A 14483-nucleotide genomic window follows, 5' to 3' on the forward strand; every position below is an offset into this window, starting at 1 on the left:
GCTGCCTGACTTCCTGCTGTAGCTCCAGCTGACTCACCCTAGGCCTCCAAGTTGGCTGAGCTGTCCTGAGCTGTCACCTTGGAAGCTCAACTCAAGACCACCCTGTTCCCCCCACCTGCCCAGCATTCCCCACCATGGGTGAAGCCTGGGCTTTGTTAAGTTGTCTGACACAAAGGAACATGTTCTCTCTGTCCCCTGCTTGATGTGTGTGCTAGGCAAGAACCCAGTTTGGGTTTCCTGACTTTAAAAAAAAATAGTGGTGCTGATGTTTGAACTCAAAACCTCATGCTTGCTAGGCAAGTGTTCTGCTTGAGCCACTACCTTCCCCCCCCCCCCCCCGCCCTGCTTCCTCCCCCACCCACAAGAGACAGAACTTAGTAAAACATTGATTGAATGGCTCTGACAGCATAGGCCACTTGGTTATCAGCCCTTTGTTCATTTGGGGGGCCAGAGTAGAGCTACCAAATGCTATTGGAAACCTGTGTATGGTATGGTTTTGTGATTAATATACTGTTATTACAGAGGTGATGTACTGAGGGGTTACCATTAGATGAGTGAGGTGATGAGTCCATTTCCTTTTGTACAGTGTCTTCTGTTCCCTCATTCTCTCCCAGGCCCTCCCTCCCTGTCTCCACCCACAGATGTAAAGTTCACATTCATCAATGTCCAGTGAGCTCCACTGCTGCACTTTTTCACCCTTTTCCCCTCAAGTTCTGTGCCCTCTCCTCCGCCCTCCCAAAGATATACATGTGAATACACCATACATAAGAAGACAGAACCATCAAAAATGAAAAAAGTCCTTATCTTGGAGTTCCAGTATGTCTATTACTTTATATAAATATGAAGAGGCATTTAGGCATTGCACCTTTGTGTTTCTCTCCTAAGAGTATCTCTCCTAGTATCCTCTTTTGGTCTCTCTGTGTATATCTAGAATCCTGTATAGTTTGTCATATATCCCAGTGCATCTTAGATCTAACTTGCTCATCTCAGAGAGAACATGCACCATTTGTCTCTCTGAGCTTGGCTTACCTCACTTAGCATTATTTGTTCTCGTTCCATCTATTTCCCTGAAAGTGACATAATCTTATGCTAATGGCGGTATAACATTCCATTATAGGCAGGCACCACGTCTTTTGGATCCACGTATCTATTGTGGGGCATCTGGGCTGTTTCCGCGTCTAGGCTATTGTGAAGAGTGCAGGTGTCCTTATCATACCCTGGCTCAGGGTAGATGCCTAGGAGGGGTACGGCTGGGTCACGGGGAAGGTCTAGGTTTCGTTTTTTGAGGAGCCTCCAGACTGCTGGTGTGGGTATAGTTTTAAGGACTTGGAAGGTCAAGTACACCGGGCATTCACTTGGCCCATGCAGCTCCCTTGTGGGAACTGGGGCTCAGAGAAGCTAGACTAACTTTAATCCGAACACCTGGAGGTGGTGGTCGGGGAGGGAGCCTCATCTCGTCCTGGTCGCTCAGGACGTCTGCTGCTGCTGTCGAGTGGACCGGGCAGTGCTGGCCTCTGGGCACAGTGAGGATGCACTGGCCCGCGGGCACCGACTGCACCGTGGGCGCTTCCATTCTAACTCACAGCCTCCCCTACCCCTCCAGCGCCTCGCACCAATGCCTCAGAAAGCAGCCTTCCATAAAGCCTGGAACACCGGTACCCAGGAAGCGCTCGTCGTCCGCCGCCACGGCCCTTAGCAACTCGCGGCTACAGGAGCCCAAACTGCCGCGGCCGCCGCGGCGAACGCTGCTGACCAATCAGAGCCCACCTCTTTGGGTTCCGCCCACTCCGGAATGGACGTCGCGTCCTCGGCCTCGGACACTGACCAATCAACGGTGGGGATGCCGTTAGCCCCGCCCCCAAATTGAAACCGTCGCTCCGAGTCGCGGGATGTCTCAGGCCTGGCGTCTGGGCTCCGCCCCAGTGACCAATCAGAGAGGTCGTTGAGGCCCCGCCCCGGGGCGGAGCGATAGGGGAGCCTGTGGCACCTGGCCGAGAAGTAGGGGGCTTCTGGGCGGTGAGTGCGGCTGCCGCTTGGTCTAGGCGGCGGTGGGCGGAGTCGGGGTCCCACGTGCGTCCCCGCCGCCGGGGCATGGGGAGGCGACCCCGCTTCCTGAGCCCCGCCTTTGCCCCGCCCCCTCTTCTGTCCTCCGGACACCCCCTTCTCCAGCCTCTGCGCAGCGGTCCGTCTTCCCGAGTGCGGAGGGGCTGGAGGGGGACCCCGCTGGCCCGGCCCTTCAACCCCGGGGGAAAGCGGACCCTCGGGCTGCATGAGACCAGGTAAAGGCGGGGCTGGGCTTCTGGTCCTCCCTTTTGTCCGCCCTGGGACCGCAGAAACCCCTTCCTCGAGCCGGAAGCCTTCTCAGGACTCCTCCCCGTAAGCAGGGAAAGGGTTTCCTCACCTCCTGGGCCCCAGGTTCCAATCCTGGCCGGGCCATTTACTCTCTGGCTGACTTGGGAGCAGGTGACTAAACCTCGGTGAACTTGGGTTGCTTCTTGTGTGAAAATGGCTGAGGGTATAGTGAGTGCATGCCTAACAAACTGCAGACCTCAGATTCAACACCTGCACTAAGTCAAGAACAGTAACCCCCAAAAAGAGGAGTGCGGAAGTGGGGAGGCGGGAACGGCTTAGGAATCCCTTAGGAAGCCAGAGGTACATTACATACACATTTGCAGACTGCCACTGGTTGCTCTGTAAATCAGGGAGTCTTAATTTTCTAGACAAGGCCTTACGGGGAAGTTGCTCTTTTGAGGGGAGCAGCTGCCCATTTAGTAATAAAGATGTGTTTGCTACATGACTGGCACTCCTGCCTGCCTCTGTGTGTGTGTGTATGTGTGCACGCGCGCACACCTGGGCACTGCCCCTTAGTTTTGTTGTTTTATTTTTGTTGGTTATGGGGCTCGAACTCTGGGCCTGGGCACTGTCCCTGAGCTCTTCAGCCCAAGGGTAGCACAGTACCACTTGAGCCACAGCACTGCTTCCAGTTTTCTGGTGGTAAATTGCCCCTGATGGCTTTGAACTGTGGTCCTCAGATCTCAGCCTCCTGAGTAGCTGGGATTTTAGGCGTGACTGGCACCCAGCTGGCCCTTTTTTTTGTTGTTGTTGTTTTGCCAGTACTGGGCCTTGGACTCAGGGCCTGAGCCCTGTCCCTGGCTTCTTTTTGCTCAAGGCTAGCACTCTACCTCTTGAGCCACAGCGCCACTTCTGGCCGTTTTCTATGTATGTGGTGTTGAGGAATTGAACCCAGGGCTTCATGTACACAAGGCAAGCACTCTTGCCATTGGGCCATATTCCCAGCCAGGCCCTTAGTTGTTTTTTTGTTTTTTTTTTTTAAGTTTTTATTATCAAACTGATGTACAGACAGGCCCTTAGTTTTTAAGTTCAAGGCTGGTACTCTATCACTTGAGCCACAGCTCCACTTGCAGGTTTTGGTAGTTAATTGGAGACAAGAGTCTCATGAACTTTCCTTACTGGCTGGCTTCAAACCATGCTCCTCAGATTTCAGCCTCCCCAGTAGCTGGAATTATAATCATAAGCCCTGGTGCCTGGTACTCATGTCTTTTTTAATTATGGAAGGTAGTTACTGCTACCCTGCTTGACAGGTGAGGGAAATAGCACAGAGAAGTTAAGAAATTTTGCCCAGGGCTGCACAGGGAAATTCTAAAAGGGAGTTTGGATCTGGGCCTCTGGCACCAGGGTGCCCTCCCCAGCCTTCATTATGGCACCTTGGCTCCCCGCAGGACCTGTCCCCCAGTACCTGCAGTGAGGGGTCACCAATGCTGAGGCGGGAGCTGGGGGCTGTGCTCGGCCCTGGAGAAAATGCAGACCTGGAGCAGCTTCGGCTGCTCAATATGGAGCTGCTGAAGCAGCTGTGGGTCGGGCAGGAAGCCGTGGAGCGCTCGGTGGCCAAGGCCTTCGAGAAGGTGAGTGGCTGCTGTGGGAGCCCCGGGGGGGGGGGGAGGGCTGCCTGAGGAAGGTGCCCAATACTCATTTTATGTATGTCTTGGGAGGGGTCTGGGCTGAGGGACACTGCAGAGACCGCAGCAGGACGAGGATCTGGCAGTGCTCAGTGCAGGCCGCCCTGGGGTGACCCAGCTCATCTTCTCCAGTCAGGCCTGGACTCTTCCAGAAGTTACAGCTCAGAGACACCAGTGTATCCAGATAATTCCTCAGCCTGCCCCAGCACCTCCAGCTCACAGGACAGAGGGCAAGAGGAGGATGCCAAGGACACCCCTGGAGGTGACCCCCATCATGGGGCCTGGCTTGGCAGGGCCGGCTCCAGGGTGGCCTCTCTCCCACCTGCCAAGTGCCCGGAGACTCTGGGCATCCTGAGGTCGCGCCCAGCTTCCTTGCCTGTCCCCAGGGAACCAAAGGAGCCCCCTCAGGCACGGACCCCAAGGCCCAGACGGAACAAGCTGTTCAAGGTAACACAGAAGATTTGGACATCCACCCATGGGGCTTGCTTGAGCCTCAGTCTCCCCGTCTGGGCAGTGCCCCTGTGGGAGGGGAGGTTTCATGGAGGCGCCATTGAGTGGCATCAAGAAGCGCTGATTGCTAGTTTTTCAGCTAGTGCTTTGGGAAGAGCATGATGAGCCCCATTGTCCGGGCAAAGCCTCTCAAAACTGAGGCCACAGCTGGGCGCTGGTGGCTCACGCCTGTCATCCTAGCTGCTCAGGATCTCAATTCAAAGCCAACCCGGGCAGGAAAGTCCAGGAGGCTCCTATCTCCAGTTAACCATCAGAAAACTGGAAGTGCCACTGTGAGTCAAAGCGGCAGGCGCTGGCTTTGAGCGATAAAGCAATAAAGTAATGGCACCTGGGCTCTGCGTCGGCCAACAACAAAAAAAAAAGGGGGGGGGGGCTGGGGATATAGCCTAGTGGCAAGAGTGCCTGCCTCGGATACACGAGGCCCTAGGTTCGATTCCCCAGCACCACATATACAGAAAACGGCCAGAAGCGGCGCTGTGGCTCAAGTGGCAGAGTGCTAGCCTTGAGCGGGAAGAAGCCAGGGACAGTGCTCAGGCCCTGAGTCCAAGGCCCAGGACTGGCCAAAAAAAAAAAAGGGGGGGGGCAGGCAAGCCTTTTTTTTTTTGCCAGTCCTGGCCTTGAACTCGGGGGCCTGAGCACTGTCCTTGAGCTCTTTTTGCTCAAAGCTAGCATTCTGCTATTTGAGCCACAGCACCACTTCTGGCTTTTTCTGTCTATGTGGTACCAAGGAATCGAACCCAGGGCGTTGTGCATGCTAGGCAAGCACTCTACCACTAGGCCAAACTCCCGGCCCTAGGGCAAACCTTTATCTTCTGGGTCTTGGTGGTTGAGCTGAGCCCCAGGACCAGAGTTGGGCATAAGTTAGGACAGTCCCTTGGCTCTCCTGAGGCAGGGTCTCGCTTGGGCTGTGCTTGCTGTGCTAGCCCTTGCCCTTTGGCCTCTCCCAGCCCACAGTGACCTTCAGCCAGGAGACCGAAGTGCCTGAGAGAAGCTGGCGCTTCCGGCCATACCTGGGCTATGACTGGATTGCAGGTAAGCCGATCCTGGCCAGCCAGAGCACCTGGCCTGGAAGTGGGCTGGGCCCTGGCTGGGCTAAGCCAGCCGCAGGCACAGGCCATGGCTCTGCGTGCATAGACGAGGCGGGGCTGCTGTATTCCGAGCTGCTACTGAATCCCTGCCTCTCTTCACTTTCCTGTCCAGTTCTCACTCCAGCCACCTCAGCAGCCTCCCAGCTGGCCTTCCTTCCACCCCTTCTGCCTCGTTACTACCCACTCTGTCAAAATACATGCAGAGCAACCTTTACCACGCGAGGCTTTTTCTTTGGGTGGTAGTTGGGGTTTGAACTCAGGTTCTGATGCCTGCCAAGCAGGAGCTGTACCACTAGAGCCACTCTGCCAGCCCATTTCAACCTCTTTAAAGTGGACAGTTCAAGCCGGACACTGGGGGCTCATGCCTGTCATCCTAGCTACTCAGGAGGCTGAGATTGGAGGATTGCAGTTCAAAGCCAGCCTGGGCACACAGGAGGCCCTCAGCAAGCCCTTGTTCCATGGGTGGCCTCTGGGTCCGAGGTGTGGAAGTGGAGTCACCGGAGTGTTCTGTCAAGTAGCTGGGACGCCACAGGGGGAGCGGTGGTGCAGACCCAAGCCCCCACAGCAAGGACTTCCTGGAATGGCGGCTTCGCTGCTTCCTCCTTCTGGGAGGAGGGAACTCATTTCCCTGCTTCGAGTCCACGCGGCTGGTGCTTCCTCCTTTCCCTCAAGCAAGCATGCTGGTCCACTCGGGGGCCAGGGCCCACATCCACGGGTCCCCCCACCTGTACTCGCCTGCTCTGCCTCTGCTTCCTGGGATTCTGGTCCCTTCCGGGGTTATCATCGGCATCATCCCCATCCTCTTTCGTATATCACCTCCTGCATCATCTCTGTCATCATTCGGATGAGGGGTTCGCCGGTCCTCTAGCTTACATAGAATAATGCTTGGCCCGGGGCATGGGCCCTGTGAGAATTGTGTCCCCTGAGAATGAGGAGCAGCAGGGCAGACCGGCGCCAAGCAAAGCTGTGGTCCCGGTGGGCGATGGCGGTCCCCGTGGGCGACAGACAGGTTCCGCCCGGTCCAAACAGGACCTCATGCCCCCATCCCTCGGCCGGTCCCGGCCCTTCAGCTCCCAGTGTTTCGCCCACGCCAGGGTCTCTGGACAGCACCGCCTCCATCACCAGTGAGCCCGAGGCTTTCTTCTCCAGGCTGCAGAAGTTCCGGGAAGCCAACAAGGAGGAGTGTATTTACACCGAGTGAGCGGCGGGGCCGGGGCGGGCGTGGGGGGGGGGGGGACGGGACTGGGGCGCCCCGCCGCCCTGCCCGCCTGCTCAGCGCTCTCCTCTCCCAGAGGGCAGCTCCGAGGCCTGCATGGGGACGGGGACAGCATGGCGGACGACCACCACTGTGAGTGCCCGCTCCCGGCGGCGGCCCGGCCCCGGCCTGACCCCGCCCCGCCCCCGGCCCCGCCCCGCCCCCGGCCCCGCCCCTCCGTGCCCCGGCCCCGCTCCGGCCCCGCCCCCTGCCCCCACTCTGCCCCGCCCAGGCCCCGCCCTGGCCCAGCTCCCTTGGGAGGACTCTCAAGTTGTGAGGGGCCTCAAGGGAAAGCCTGGGTGTGGATCCCCCCAACAGGCCCGCTCCAGGCCCCTGCTCAGGGAACTTGATCTGGGGCCTCACAGGTGTGTACTGCTACCGCCTCAACCGGCGCCTGTTCCCGGTGCCCGTGGACCCCGGTGCCCCCTGCCGCCTGTGTGGGACACCCCGGGACCAACAGGGCGCCGAGACCCTGCTAGAGCCAGCCCAGGTCAGGTGAGTGTCCCGAGCGCGCCCCTGCCGCCTTGTTTTTATGATTGTTGTTATTGCGAAGGTGATGTTCAGAGTCCTGCTGCTGCTGACGGGGGAGGGGATCAGGCTGCCCCCCCCCCTCAGTGTCTCCTTGCACCCCTGCGCAGGGTGAGCGTCCCCCTGTCCATCCTGGATCCCCCGCACCAGTACCGCATCCACCGGCGGAAAAGCTTCGACTCGTCCGACACGCTGGCCCTGCCCCGGGTGAGCAACCTGGGGCGACCTTGGTCCCACGGAGGCCCGGGGGCCAGCCAGTGTGCAGTGCTGACCCATCGCTCCCTCACCCGACCCACGCTGGGCCGAGGCACCCCCGCCGCCAAGGATGAGCGCCTGCTTGCACTCTCAAGTTTGGGTCCCAGTTCTGGGCCACACCCCACACATAGGGAGACTGAGGCAGAGCTGGTGGGCAAGCTGGATTTGAACCCAAATCCTTAGGCTCCCATGGTGAATATTGGGGAGGCAGCCTCCCTGCGTCTCCTAGTTGTTCTGGGAAGCTAGGCCATCCCAGCCACCCCCAAGCGGAGGGCGGGCAGCTGGGGTTGGGGAGAAGGGAAAAGATGGACCCCTGCTGTCTGTAAGGCACGCCCGTGGGTGCGGAGGGTTCCCTGAAGTGCCACGCCAAGGTGGTGGGTGAACATCCACACCCCCTTGCCCAGCTTTCGGTCGCCCCGGTGACCAGAGGGGTGGGGTCAGGGGAGGGGGTGGATGTAGGGGAGGGGTCCCTCCTGGGCTCAGGGAGCCCCTTGTCTCCACAGCATTGTCTGCTGGGCTGGGACTCCCACCCTCCCAGGTCGGAGAAAAGTTCCGCTCCGAAGAGCCTGGATCTCTGGTCATCCGTCTCCCAGGCCCAGCATGGGACGCAGCCAGCCACCACCCCTTCCTACCTGGTATGGGCCTTGGGGTGCCCTGGGAGGGATGGGCCCGATTCAGGGGAGGACATGCGGAGGCCTGGCCTCGTCCACCTCCAGCTCCTCACGCCTGCCCCGTGCCCCCCACCCTGTGCCGGTGACCCTGGCTCCAGGACGCAGGAGGGGGCCACAGTGGAGCTGGGCACGGCCCGTCCCCACTGGGAGCTGCGCCCCCTGACCCTGCCCCATCCGCTTCCCAGACCCTGCGAGTGCCAGCCTCCACGCCCATCTGGTCAGAGCCCTAGGTACCCGGCCACCCGGAGGAGGCGGGCACGCCCACCAGCGCCCAGCCCCACCCGCCCCTCGGCGGGCCGCGCTCTGCCCGCCTGCAGGCCTCAGGAGGAGGGGACGCCAGGACCACGCTGCAAATAAAGCTCGCCACTCTGCAGCTCTTGTCCCCACTGATGGAGTGTCGTTCTGATCGCTGCGAGGTTGGGGGTCCTTCCTATACGCTGCCACACGCAAGACCGTCGCGCACACCAGCCTTCCACACATACAGCTGTCCCAGACGGGACCCCCTGACACACACACCCTCATTACACACCCACATACACACAAACAGGCTTTAACAGTACCATCCTGGATGCTCCTGAGCCATGCATGTGTGTGCGTGCACACACAAGCCGCAGAGGCCCCGTCCGTGTCCCTGCAGCCCCAGGACTGAGTCACCAGCACCCGCAGGAGCCGCGCTGGGCCTGTCCCTGGGTTCCTCGGTCTCACTTTTCATTCTGACTACTGAGGACTTTTTCAGTCTCTCTCTCTCTCTTTCTCTCTCGCTCTCGCTCTCTCTCTCTCTCGTGGTTTTAGCGGCGCCTGTGGCTGTCACTCGAATCTCACCCTCGGTCTGCCTCCCCGCCCGGCCCCCCGGGGCTGGGAAAGGCCCAGGACTGGCTGCTGCTGGCCAGCCCCCGGCACCCCGTGGTTTCGGCACGGAAGGTGGGGAGGAGGCTGGCGCAGGGCCAGGGGTGACGCAGGGAGGGAATGAGCAGATGAGCGGACGGGCCCCATGCACACTCCGTGTCATGTCTGAGAGGTGGGAGGGCACTGGGGGTCACCGGCTGATCACAGACTCCGCTAGAACGCCACCACCTGGGGTCCCAGATGTGTCTCCCTTCCACTGCCATCGTGGTGGGGGCTCCCGCGGCATTTACACCCCCATCTTGACACCACTTATACCCCCATCTTTTGTTTTGTTTTTGCCAGTCCTGGGGCTTGGACTCAGGGCCTGTGCACTGTCCCTGGCTTCTTTTTTGCTCAAGGCTAGCACTCTACCACTTGAGCCACAGCGCCACTTCTGGCCGTTTTCTATATATGTGGTGCTGGGGAATCGAACCCAGGGCTTCATGTATACGAGGCAAGCACTCTGGCCACTAGGCCATATTCCCAGCCCTTATACCCCCATCCTGACGCCATTTATACCCCCATCCTGACACCATATGCAGGTGTTTGGAACTGAGTTCGTCTGGCTTTGCCATTGCTGGACGAGAGGGGTTCTATTGCCTTACAGGGGTGGGGCAGAGGGCAACAGGCATGTGTGCCAGGTTGTAACAGAGACTTCTAGAACAGCTTTGGGACAAAGTGGATTTCACCTGCTTAGAGACGTTTAGATCCCAGACCCCAGGCTTCCTTCCTGGGTGATAAGGTGTTGGGAAGCAGACATGGAGGAGTGCTTTTCCCTCCCTCCCTCCCTCCCTCCCTCCCTCCCTTCCTCCCTCTCATGCATGCTGGACAAGTGCCCTCCTGCTGAGCTACATCCCAGGCACTTTCTTCTGATATGCACGTGGGCAAGGCCCCTCTCAACTTACTTTCCTATCTGTAAAATGGTGTTTATCATGCCCAGCTCGTGGGCTATGGGAGCAAAGACCTGTTGTGGTTTGGGACAGAATTGTGCACCTTCCACCCAACTCATAAGTCAAAGCCCAAACACTGGTGTGACCACATTTACAGAAAGGCATTTAAAAAGTGTTAAGGTTCAAAGGCGTCAGGAAGTTATCCACAGGCGGTAGCAGCAGGAAGGAAGCAGCACTGTGCACACACCTGTGCACACACACGGAGGATGCACAGCAGGAAGGAGGCAGCACTGTGCACACACACAGCATGCACAGCAGGGAGGGGGCAGCACTGCACACACACACCCAGGATGCACAGCAGGGAGGGGGCAGCACTGCACACACACACCCAGGATGCACAGCAGGGAGGGGGCAGCACTGCACACACACACCCAGGATGCACAGCAGGAAGGGGGCAGCACTGACACATGCACACACACATGCACACACACAGCATGCACAGCAGGAAGGGGGAAGCACTGCACACACACAGGATGCACAGCGGGAAGGGGCAGCACTGCACACACACACCCAGGATGCACAGCAGGAAGGGGGCAGCACTGCACACACACACAGGATGCACAGCAGGAAGGGGGAAGCACTGACACATGCACACACACATGCACACACACAGCATGCACAGCAGGAAGGAGGCAGCACTGCACACACACACAGCATGCACAGCAGGAAGGGGGAAGCACTGCACACACACAGGATGCACAGCAGGGAGGGGGCAGCACTGCACACACACAGCATGCACAGCAGGAAGGGGGCAGCACTGCACACACACAGGATGCACAGCAGGGAGGGGGCAGCACTGCACACACAGGATGCACAGCAGGGAGGGGGTAGCACTGCACACACACACACAGGATGCACAGCAGGGGGGGCAGCACTGCACACACACACACAGGATGCACAGCAGGGAGGGGTAGCACTGCACACACAGTACACTCACGGTGGGACAAGTGTGTAGCCAAGGCCAGCTCCAACCACATTGCATTGGTATTAAGTATGAAGCTTCTACTTCTTTTCTTTTCTGCCGGCCCCCAGGCTTGTACTCAGAGCCTGGTCGCTGTCCTTGAACCTCTCTGTGCTCTATCACTTGAGCCACAGCGCCACTTCCGGCCTTTTCTCTGTGTGTGGTACTGTGGAGTTAAACCCAGGGCTTCATGCGTGCTAGGCAATCAACTCTACCACTAAGCCACACTCCCAGCCTGCTTCTTTGTTTTAATTGGAAGTATTAATCATGTAAGAAGTTTTTGGTGGCTCATACCTGTAGTCCCAGCTATTCAGGAAGCTGAGGTCTGGGATAGAGGTTTGAAGCCAGCCTGGGCAGGAAAGTCCATGAGACTTTAATTTCCAGTTAACCACAAAAAAGCCATGTGGTGATGTAGCTCAAGTGGTAGAGCGCTAGCCTTGAGCAAAAAAGCTTAGGGCGGACTGGGAATGTGGCTTAGTGGTAGAGTGCTTGTCTCGTATACATGAAGCCCTGGGTTTGATTCCTCAGAAAAAGCCGCAAGTGGCGCTGTGGCTCAGGTGGTAGAGTGCTAGCCTTGAGCCAAAGAAGCTCAGGGACAGTGCTCAGGCCCTGAGTCCTGAGGACTAGCAAAAAATAACTCAAGGACAGTGCCCAGGTCTTGAGTTTAAGCCCCAGGGCTAATGCACGCACACATGCACACACACACTTTTGGGGCGCTGCTTGTTCTAATCTGGACTCCTGGGGAAGGCGGGGGGTCCCAGTGCTGCAAGGAGAACCTGTCTCCCCACACGGGCTGTGCAGCGGCCCTGCCCCTCCCTAGGAGGGGCCCCGCGGAGCTGACCTGGTCATTTTGAAATCAGGGGCCCCTCTTGGGCCGGCTGAGCGGGCCAGGGTTCAGGGAGCGGGGCCCTGAGTCAGGAGTGAGATGATTCATGACCGCTATTTCTTACCCGTCTCCTTTCTCAGTCTGATTGGGCTGCTTGCAGGCAGAGCCTCCTTCCTTTTGGGTGCTGACGAAGCAGCCTGGTCAGGGGCTGCACACTGCTGGCCTGCCCTGCAACTCAGTCCCCTTGCCTGGCGATGACACCTGGGCTTCGAGGAGTCGCTGGAAGTCCCCTCCACTGCCTGCCCTGGTCCCCATGCGGCGCCCTCCTCAGAGAAGCCCTTCCTGTCTGCCCACCCCACCACAGTGAAGTGAGGCGGCCCTCACGAGGTCAGTCACTTCCCGGGCCCAGCTGAAGGCGAGCAGCCGTCCTGGTGCCCAGCGCACTGCCCCAGGACTCTGCCAGTCACATGCCCATGGTCTCCATCTGCACCCAAATGCTGCACCCACAGTCTCCCCTTTTTATCTGCCCCTCCTACTCTGGGTCTCTATCCATTCCCTGGAGGTACAGGGCCTTCCTACCCCATCCCCTCTCCTTCCTCCCTTCCCAGTGTGTGTGTGTGGGGGTGTGTGTGTGTGTGTGTACTGGGACTGGGACTTGAACTCAGAGCCTAGGTGCTGCCCTTTAACCGTTTTACTCAAGGCTGGCACTCTCCCACCTGAGCCACAGACCCACTTCTGGCTTTTTGCTGGTTACTTGGAAATAAAGCGTCTCATGGACTTTTTTGTCCTGGCTGGCTTCACATGTGGATCCTCCGCTATCAGCCTCCTGAGTAGCTAGGATGACAGGTGTGAGACACCGGTGCTGGCAATAGAATCCCGAGCCTCCCAGAGCACCCTAAACACATGCTGTACGCCGCCCCCCCCCCCCCCCCCCCGCCAGCCCTCTGAGCTCTCCCCTGATTTCCTCTCGGGCTTGGAGGCCTATCACCTTCTCTGGTGTCTTCCCTGATGACCTTTCCCTTGCGTCCCCCATCAGACTGGAGCCTTCCCCACGGTGCAGAGGTCACTAGTGTCTCCCCAACACTCACCCCCAGGCCTGGCCCCCAGAGCCTGCAGTGTTGGTTGAATGACTGACTGAACATAGACCCTCTGAATCATTCTCTCCTTTAACAAGGAAAAGGGTCCTTAGTACTCATGTGTCTTAGACAAGACAGGCTGGTGAGACACGAGGCAGGGCCCTGGGGGAGCCCCCAGTTCACGCTCCCCGGCCACCAAGGCCGCTGTGGGTGGGCTCTGGTCTCGCTTGCACAGCCCGGCAGTGGCCTCCAAGCCAGAGTCTTCCTGCTCTTATGGGAGCCCTAGGGCTCAAACTCAGGGCCTCAAGCTCTTGCCTAGCTGTTTCTGTTCAAAGCTGTTCGTCTACCACGTGAGCCACAGCGACTCTCCTTGCTTTTGTGCTTATCCTGGCTGGTTTGAATGGGGATCCTCAGACCTCAGCCTCCTGGGTGGCTAGGATTACAGGGCCGGGCGACTACCCTGGACACCCCACCCCCCTGCCCCCAGGTTGTTTTCTGGGCTCAGTTCCCAGCTCCTCCTGGGCTGGGAGGCCTCTGGCTCCTGGTATAGGCCTGAACCCCAGGACAGCCACGCATGAGGCTGGGGCCCGGTGTGCGCCCCGATCTGAAGCTCTGGGCCAGGCCTCTGCTTCCTGGACCACGGCTCTGAGAAAGCTGATGAGGTTGGTGACCACCAAGGGACTCAGCCAGTGGTGTGGATCTTTTTTTTTTTTTTTAATTTAAATTTTATGATAAAGGCGATGTATAGAAGAAGGGTGACGGTTCCACAGGTCAGGTAATGAGTCCGTTTCTTCTGTTAACAGTGTTCCCTCCTCAAGTTGTGTACAAGTTGTAAAGTTCGTTTCCAACACGGTGTCTAGCGAGTGTCACGGCTGCATGGGTTCGCCCTCGGTCCCATCATCCGTGTCTGTGAGTCCCAGTCAGGACCGGGGGGGTCCTCGGGGGGAGGAGCCACGGCGGGGCTGTTGCAGCTCTCGGACCCAGAGCTCCCCTTGGGGGCCTGCGGGAGCTGACGCCACCCTCGCGTGCGGAGGGACGGCGGACGCCTGTGACCCTCGCTGCTCGGGAGGCCGCGGAGGGGAAGCCCGCAGGGGTTTCCGGAGGGACCGCCTCACGTGCGCATGCGCCTGGCGAACCCCAGGCCGGCGGGTGCTAGCGCGCATGCTCAGCACGGGCTTCCGCCCTCTACTCCTGGAAGGAGCCGGAAGACAGGACTCACGGCCCGCCATGCTCTTCCGGTCCTTGTCCGTCGTGCTCCCTGGAGCCTCGTCCGCGGGGGGGTAGGGGGTGGGGGGGAGGGAAAGTGGGCCACAGGCTCTTGATGGCAGGGAGACTCTCATGGGGAGACGGGCAGGGGCTCCGGAGGTCTCCCCGTGGGGGGGGGGGGCGGTGGGTGAGAAGGGGCAGCTTGGTCCAATGGTTGTATGCCGCCTTCGTAAGGGAGGATTGGTATACGATAAGCCTGACCTAGTTAGGGTCATATGACTCCTATGAGCTTGGG

At 58.9% G+C, this 14483-nt stretch overlaps 1 protein-coding gene across 1 annotated transcript; it reads left to right on the plus strand.

Moving 5' to 3' along the window:
- The first annotated feature begins 1988 nt into the window (after positions 1-1988).
- On the plus strand, positions 1989-8599 carry LOC125354585 (migration and invasion inhibitory protein). The gene is made up of 10 exons (XM_048350253.1): positions 1989-2282; positions 3740-3923; positions 4110-4424; positions 5435-5519; positions 6670-6772; positions 6868-6923; positions 7196-7325; positions 7469-7565; positions 8117-8248; positions 8470-8599. The coding sequence occupies exons 2-10, from the start codon at positions 3777-3779 to the stop codon at positions 8512-8514; spliced, it is 1110 nt and encodes a 369-aa protein (XP_048206210.1). The 5' UTR covers positions 1989-2282; positions 3740-3776; the 3' UTR covers positions 8515-8599.
- Positions 8600-14483: the final 5884 nt, after the last annotated feature.

Source organism: Perognathus longimembris, chromosome 7 (assembly GCF_023159225.1).
Source record: "Perognathus longimembris pacificus isolate PPM17 chromosome 7, ASM2315922v1, whole genome shotgun sequence".
Lineage (NCBI taxonomy): Eukaryota > Metazoa > Chordata > Mammalia > Rodentia > Heteromyidae > Perognathus > Perognathus longimembris.